The following is an 8,806-nucleotide window of genomic DNA, read 5'->3' as shown; positions in this document are numbered from 1 at the left end:
ATAGTATGGCACTATTCAATTTAATTGCCATATAGTGTTTCATTGTATGAATATACTACAGTCTATTTATGTATTCTACACCTGAAATACATTTGCATTCATAGAAATAAAATTGATTTTTGTATATTGATCTTGTAACCAGTAAATTTGAAAAAATTACTTAATAATTCTAAATATTTAACTATGAGTGTTTTGGCATTTCTCCATCAAATCAACTTGGCACTTTTGTTGAAAATCAATTGAACATATAAGTATGGGTCTATTTCTATTACATTTACATGCATACTAATTTTGTTTGCTTGATCTATATGTTTATCCTCAGACCAGTACTATGTTGTCTTATTTTAGCTATATATCAAATGTTGCATTCATGTGGTATACATTAATCAATCATGTCCTTCTTTTTTTAAAGGTTATTGGGGCTACCCTATGTTCTTTACTGTCCTGGTAAAATTTGAAATAAAATTGTCAATTTCTTCAAATAGGCTGGTAGGATTGTTTAAAACAACTTTATATGAGTTGGCTAGGAATTTGATAAGATTTGCACTGAATCTCTCCACTTGGCGAGGTCTGCCTTATAAATGTTCCTAACAATCCATGAGAATGATACTATCCATTTAGTTAAGTCTTTTCAATTTACATCTGCAATATTTTTTAATTTTCCAAGTAAAATTTTGTTTATATTTATTTATTCATAAAATGAATATGGTACTGTTTCTGTGAATATACAAATTAGTGGAATAGTCAGAGCCTGGCACACGTGGTAGGTACCCAGTAAATACGCACTGAATGAATAAGCTACTTTAACGCAGCATAATTCACACTTCCCATAAATTCCTTACTAACAACAGAAAGTAAAAAATCCACCTTTCCCCCTCAAATTGAACTCTTACATTCAGTTAACTATCTAAATGGCAATGTGTGTACAGGGATTACAGACTACGCTAAAAATAAAATATGAAGAATTAAAACACCCACAACTGTAAGTTCTTTTTCTAAGATCTAATTCTTTCTGTGCCTTTGTTTTAAGCACTTCATTGAAATGAAGGAAGAAAGCTGTAAATTGTGAGCAGCTCTTCATTAGAAACCCCAGCATCCTGCTGGATCTGTAATAGATGTGACAGGGGCCAGGATGTGGCAGCTACAGCAATTGATGCTACTGCAGTGACTTCTAGCCTGAATTGGATGGAAATGTGGGGATATGGTACCCCTGTGACAGTGACTACGACCTGGCAGACACCTGAACTTATAGTAGGTCAAGGTCCAAACCAGATCACAGGCAACATCCTCCATCTTCAAAAATGGAGACCGGGGCCAGATCTGAAAGTCACTATTAGGCCAGACATATTACTGTTTAAAGTCCTTTATTTTTAATATATTTCTGAATGAGAATTACATCACCTAGAAGCATGAAAGGTTAGTTGAATTTTAAACTTTCATTCTGAAATTCTCCAAACACAACTCATCAATTAATAAGTTCTGGGGGTACCAGCAAATGATCACTGGAAGCTAGCAATCACCAATTTATTTTACACATACCCTACAGCGCCTAGAATAGTAACTGGGATAGAAGTGAAGGCCAGGCTATAGGATTAATGATTAGAAATCATGTAAAGTAAATGATCACAGAATTAACAGGTCAGTTTATTGGAATGCTTTCCGATATGCCATTCTCACAGTGGACATGTATAGAATTTTCTTGCTTTAAAATGTTAGTTTCTAACATAAGAAGTTCATTTGAAAAATTTTACTAGCTTTATGTGGATGAATACGTCATCAAATTAAATAACCCGCCAATAAAGTAACAGTGCATTTGAGCCCTTACCTGTGCTACCGTTCCCTAAATTTCCTTGGTTTCCTATCATCCCTTGGTTACCCATCATTCCTGGCTGAGGTATCACTGAGTAGGGACTACTGTTTCTGATTGGTGGGAAAGGTCCAGCACCAGTTGGGCTTTGCAATGTGATGTCAAGTGGTAAATTCTGGTTTGGCAATAACCTGCCCAGTTGCCCTGGTCGTGGGTTATTAAAAGCTAAGGAGAAAACAAATGAAAATTGAAGGTTAATATAGGATAATGGAAAAGAATATTAACAATAGTAGTGTTTAGGGAAAATGTCATCTGTAAAATGACAAAGATATGCACATCAGGGACCAAATGCCTACATAAAAGACAAATTTATAGACCAAAACCATACGTAGCGCCAAAGTGTAGACTTGTAATGTAATCAAGTATCTCATTTAACTCTTGATGACCTCACAAAAAAAAACCACACAAAAAAACCAAATGTGTATTATTTACCATATGCTTTTCTCTCCAATAGTAATTTTTTTTTTTGTTTTTTTTTTTGAGACAGAGTCTCACTGTGTTGCCCCGGCTAGAGTGCCGTGGCGTCAGCCTAGCTCACAGCAACCTCAAACTCCTCGGCTCAGGCGATCCTCCTGCCTCAGCCTCCCGAGTAGCTGGGACTACAGGCATGTGCCACCGTGCCCGGCTAATTTTTTCTATATATTTTTAGTTGTCCAATTAATTTCTTTCTATTTTTAGTAGAGACGGGGTCTCGCTCTTGCTCAGGCTGGTTTCGAACTCCTGAGCTCAAACAATCTGCCCGCCTCGGCCTCCCAGAGAGCTAGGATTACAGGCGTGAGCCACCACGCCCGGCCTCCAATAGTAATTTCTAATAGTCAACTATATTTGCTAAGTAAACCAGTAGTATGTTTTTTTTTCCATGTACTTAGGAGTACTGCTTTCTCACAGATAAGAAGCTGTAAGTATCTCTTGTATATAGCACCAAATCTAAACACATGTACTTTGGACATTAGAATATCATTTCTTAACTGGATTTTCCCAGGATTAATATTAGATTAAAAGTGGCTACTCTCATTGGAAGTTAAAATGTTTAAGTGTGAACTCTGTTACCTGGAGCAGTATTAAATTAAAGCTTTAGAGCCCTGCTTATTTTGCTAAGTACAGCTTCTTTGAATTCTGGACACATTTAAGATTTAAAATAATTTTTATGGTTAGTTCACAAGAATTTATTGTGTACTAAGCACTATACTAGTATCACATTGATATCCTGTAATTTAATGCTATTAAATTTTAAAAATACTAAGATTATTATAAACCATAACAGATATATAACATCAAGTACCTTATCTTCTCTAAATCATATGAACAAAGTCTAAAACAGTACATTTAAAAGAAAGTTCTTAACAATTAATAACGGATATAAAATATTTAGAAAAATTAGGGCTGGGAATGGAAACTATGTTCATGCTTAATCATGACTTTCTCCGGCTTAGTTATCTGGTTACCATCCAGTACTCGCAATACCATTAGCAGATACAGGTAGAAGAGGAACCCTGAGTTCCCACGCAGCCCTTCATTACCTCCCCATCAATGAGCATGAACTACCTGGCGTGTTTCTTACCTGCCTCTCAACTATTTGACTTTGTGATCTCCCGTGGTCCAGAATTAAGACCCCCCATTGCCTAAGAAAAAGGCAGGTTTGAGAGATAATAAGCAAAAACTCATCTATCTTTTGTTTTACTCTTTTCAGAATGGCCAGAAATCACTTAAGAAGAAAAGATCTAGACATTAAAGACATTCTATGATTTGGCTGATGGCTGCCATTTCTGATTTGAGAGCAAATGCTAGGCACTGGATCAAACTGTATTTGAAAGGAAAAATCATTCTTTTCATCAGTTTAACACTGAAGAGGTTATCTATCTTTCTATAAATTATAGCCTGCTACAGAGAACATATTTTCTTCCATGTAAAACTATCAATACAACTTCAGGTATTACCTAGTTCATAAACTGAGTGCGCAGAGTAAATAAAGAATTTATAATAAAATATAACAGATGTATTTTATAAACAGACAACTAATTAAACTTAGGAAACATAGCATGTAAAACAGATGTTTATGTAAGGATTCCTAAGAGATAGGGCAAGATATTTTTAATGTGTATAGCCCTTTCATGTATGATGATTAAATATTTTCAGAAGAATCTGTAATAGCATATTATTCCTAAAAAGTCAGCATAATTCTTTAATTTTCTATATTTTAAGTATTCAGTTCTATATTAAACACACAAAATGTATTTACAGCTCCATGTCTGAAGGCAGTAACTGAAGTGAAGGGAAATATGACAACCAGCTGAAGAACTTCATCAATGTAGGTCAGTCTCCCTGCATCTGTTGATTAAATTACCCACAAGAGCATGTTAGAGAGCCCTGTTCACTAGAATCCATCTTGAATACTGTTTCAAAAGACCAAGACAGTAGATGGAGCTATTTGATCACAAAAACCGTGAAGTGACTAAGCTGTTTGCACCAGACTTTAATAATCTCTGTTTCTGACAGCGATTACGCGGACATTTCTTGGCATGACCAGCAGTATCTCATACTCACTGCTCTGTGAAATTCGCAGTGCTGTTTTCTGGGCTCCAACAGGTGTGACAGGGCTGTTGTCAGCTGTGAGTTGCATGAGGTCATTGATGATGGCTTGCTTGTCAACTGATCCAGCCGGGGCGCCTGGCCTCGTGTCTGGGAAAAGCTGTGGTAATTGACTATTCTGCAAATCATCCAAAATCTCCTCCAAGTTGTCCAGCTCACTGCCAGGCTGTAGTTAACAAACAGAAGAGTTTATCCAGTCCTACTCCAGGAGCCGGCACCACAGGCCCATTTGCAATCACAGATCTAACTGGTACAAGGCACCACAGCCAAATAAGAGATGCAGATACATGCGTACCTCAGGCTTAATAGCTAATCGATCATCTTTTAAAAAATTAAATTGACAAAGGACAAGTAATTTAATCTCTTGGTCCTAAATTCCCTCATCTATAAAAAGAGAAGGCTGAATTAGAAAGAAAGTGCTCTTCCAGCATTATGATACATTGTCAGTTTATAAATTCTACTTTATTTTATGCTAATCATTCTATTAATTATGAGTATGTATATTTCCAATTAATTTCAGAGTGGACTATGACTTACCATCCAGGTCTAGGTTTTGTGGTTAAATCTGAGAAATAACAACAAAACCAAAACACTGGTATAATATGTGATCCAAATTTGCACTGAATGAGCATTTAACAAATCGTCATCTCCTTTTACGACCGTTTTCTTTTTCAAAAAGGGGGGATGCAAAATAAGCTTGAAGAAACCATGAACTGAGCATTGCTTTTTCAATCTGAGTGGTGCTTTTTGTCTGCTTGCACTTTCAGTTTCAAATGACAATGGTTTTCTTAGTCATTTATCAGCTTAGGTGACAAACGTAGGAAGGCAGGATAAAAACTGGTTGTCCCCAAACATAGCACTTACTAACCTGATTGTACAGAAGCCATAAAAATGTTTCTTAGGGTTCCCCCCTTTTTGTTTTCTTAAATTTCATTTTCAATCACCAACATTAAAATCATAGGATTAAGTATCACCACTATTTCATACTTAGCATTTTTCTTCCAGGAAGCTAACCTGGAATCTATTCTAGATTTTACAGACATTCTTTTAAGTAGAATCTATCTATGCGCCAGGTAAAATCGGTGCCAATCACACAAGAAAATGACTGAGTTAACATGCTAGGACTGCTTTGTAGTGCAAAAGTGGTATGAATGATTTTCTCGATGTGGAGGTGGAAAACAGAAGTTAGGCGGTCAGTCATTGGATGGACTTTGAATTTTTGACCACAACTAGATCTTTCATCTGCATTGGCAAATCAAATGAAATACGTGTCATACATCTGATAATGAGTTACACTGAAAGCAGACTGGCTTACATTTTTATCCTATATACAATTCCTATCCCCCATGTAGAGGCTGCATTTGCTAAGATTTTTGGGACTTATGGCAAATGTAATATATGTATATGGGATGTCTTCTGACTGGATATATTTATTTCTCAAGTTAAGAAGGATAGAATAAAGTGACATTTTATTTGTGTCTTTTCAGAGACAACTAGCTTAGCAATAACCTGGAGATCCATTTTCTTAATGCATTATTAGAGCAATTACAAGACCATTTTTTTCATTAGTTTAGCCACTCAATTCTACCAAAAGAGGGAGGCAAAACGTGGGGGAGTTAGTTACATCTGAAGTAAGAGTTAGGTTCCAAAGTAAGCATCCCGAAGTACAGACAGTCACGGACAGACAAAATGATCCTTGGAGCTCCTTAGGAAGGTACTGTGCTGTCTGTCCCCTCCAAGGGCACATAGTTTTTCCTCCAGAGGGGCAGCACATTACTAGTTCTTTGGCTGAGTCCTAAATGAAGTAGTTTATGAGGGGGCCATGCTGTATTTAAAAAGCCTGTAGTTACATGTTCACAGTATTAGAGCCGCAGGGGAACCCAAGCCCAGCAAACTCATGCCACCCACCTCATGCCACCCTGCTAGGGCACACACACTCATCAAGCTGAATGGTGGGCAAAACTGCTGACCTATTACTTAAATAACCATCTCTTCTTTTCTTCTGAATGCACAAAACTGACTTTGTGCACTTCAAATGCACGTGTAAAGTGACTCCACTGTAAACATTCCTTATCACGTTTTGCTGAATACATAAAGGTATGAATAGAAATTCTCAGCATAAACATGTACTGCCCTCCAAGGACTGTGCCTGGAACTGAGCGACGGGCACCCAGTCATCGAGATGAATCTTCTAACCATGTTAACACACAATTTAAAAAATTTCCCCAAGATCAACTAAAAATTTTCATAGAGATTCCTATAATTTCCATTCATTTCTCAGAAAAACGTGTCATAAAAATGTGTGGTAAATATCCTTATAGTTTTTTCATGAAAATAGTTAGAGATCAGAAAGAAGAGCTAATAACTGTGAAGTTTATCTCTGTTCTGTGAAACCAAGTTTTCCCACTACAGTGCTGCCCCAAAAGCGGAAGCTCTAAATGTGGGAGTGAGGGAGGTAGGCTGTAATAAGTCATAAGTTGCCTCTTGAGGAGGCCTTGCAGATTGCCTTTGAGGAGAAATATCCAAAATAAACAGGTTCATGTAAACAATGATAAAATAAAACATGTTATTTTTCTCAATGGGCACACTTATATTTGCCCTCAATCTCAGATATACATACAAAAAACTTTTGACAATATATATTAACAACAGTCCGGGTCTAGACTCCCTCCTTTCCTTTTTAACTCTAACCTTTTATGCAAATAAAATTATGTTGTAAACCATCCCGAATGGAAAAATAACGATCATACTTCCAAGAGTTCTGATGACAGTATCCCTGGTTCTTTCTTTGTAACCTACTCCAGTGTCTAATACAATGACTTTTTTTTTTGAGACAGAGTCTCACTCTGTTGCCCGGGCTAGAGTGCCGTGGCATCAGCTGAGCTCACAGCAACCTCCAACTCCTGGGCTCAAGCCATCCTCCCTCCTCGGCCTCCCAGAGTGCTAGGATTACAGGTGTGAGCCACCACGCCCGGCCTAATATAATGACTTTAATGTAAGTTTAATGTTATAGACATATATGCACGTTAAAATATATTTGGATGGTTTAAATTTATTTCAAATAATTCCTAATTTAAAAAATTTAAATCTATTATTTTCCTTGAATGATTTTTATTTTTAAAAAGCAAGTATTAAAGTTAAACTGACTTTCAAATTTTGATCTTTGCCATTTTAAGAGTTGATCCAATTCAATTGTGGATCAGTTTAGCTCTGACAAGTAACTAAATACATTTGTCTTCAGAAAGCCATGCAGGATCTTCCTGGTGATATTAAAAGGAATTGGTTCTGTGGAGAGGCATAAAAACTATGAACACTACTTGAATTCATTCAGCTTATCATTTGAAAAATGTATTATAAAATTTTCCCCACTGGAAATAATATTGCATTGCCTGTGTTTATTCCTTATTAATTGTCATAAGTTTACTTTATATGTTCTTCAAGAAGATAAAGTTCAGAATATCTATACCCCTTAGGTTGTGTGGCAATAAAATTTGATGATTATAGCATTTTCTTCTGTATTTGTGTAAGTTCTGGAAGGAATGAATTTGATTACATTGTTTCTGATAAAAATTTTCTCCCCTAAATTTTTGTAAGCTTTAATCCTCATCAAAAGTTCTTCTAGTCCCTATCCACTTTGTTAAGCACAATTTCTTTGCAAGACAAAAAGATTAATGCCTTCCTTTAAAATGCTTTGCCAAGATACTTCAAAGTTTTGCTTAGGCATCTATTTGAATGCTCAAATTAGCCACATCAATTTGAGTAGTTAAACTATTTCAGGCAGAAAATGAGTCAGAAAGATTTTTATAAAAGTTCTACAAAATGAAAATTAGACTTGATTTCTTTAATTTTTCATTTTTCTGATTTCAGGATTTTTTATATATCCAAATCAACTTGATCTCTGAAGGAAATATAAAAAGCACATGCATTTTAATAATGTAAGCATTCTAATAAATTACAAAATACCTTTTCAAAATATTTTAAAGTGTAATTAATTTCACATTTGCCTAACACAAAATTTTTAAGAAATGGTAATACAATTCTATCACATCTGGAGGAAAATTTTCAGGACACTACCGTTTTAAAATATGATGTGCCCTTCTAATGGAGTCAAATACCAAAAAGACATTCTTTTAAAACTATTTCCAAACCCTATTGTAAGTGTCCCAGCAGCATTAGAAAGAACGTAATACTATCATTTGGTTAGGTATAAACCATGCTCCACTGTGTAAATAAGCATATAACTTAAAAGTTGGTAAACATATTGGAAATTTTTCTGTCACTGTTTCCTGTTGGTGAGGAAATGCTGTAGAAACAAATGTTGTTTAAGTACTCTACTCAGTAAAAAATGCT

At 35.7% G+C, this 8,806-nt stretch overlaps 1 protein-coding gene across 3 annotated transcripts in view; it reads right to left on the bottom strand.

The window, feature by feature from the left end:
* NCOA2 (nuclear receptor coactivator 2) overlaps nucleotides 1-8,806 on the bottom strand; it is a 179,049-nt gene that overhangs the window by 30,881 nt on the left and 139,362 nt on the right. For 2 of the 3 annotated variants that reach the window (XM_012663179.1, XM_012663180.1), the window contains exons 11-12: nucleotides 4,412-4,622; nucleotides 1,826-2,032 (exon numbers count right to left, since the gene is read on the bottom strand). In XM_012663179.1, coding sequence (XP_012518633.1) covers nucleotides 1,826-2,032; nucleotides 4,412-4,622 — 418 coding nt within the window. The remainder of the gene's footprint in view (nucleotides 1-1,825; nucleotides 2,033-4,411; nucleotides 4,623-8,806) is intronic. The other variant, XM_012663181.1, reaches the window with a different exon arrangement.

The sequence above is a fragment of the Propithecus coquereli genome, unplaced genomic scaffold (assembly GCF_000956105.1).
Source record: "Propithecus coquereli isolate 6110/MARCELLA unplaced genomic scaffold, Pcoq_1.0 Scaffold8, whole genome shotgun sequence".
Lineage (NCBI taxonomy): Eukaryota > Metazoa > Chordata > Mammalia > Primates > Indriidae > Propithecus > Propithecus coquereli.
Note: the sequence above shows the minus strand (reverse complement) of the source record. Positions and strands in the feature narration are given on the sequence as shown.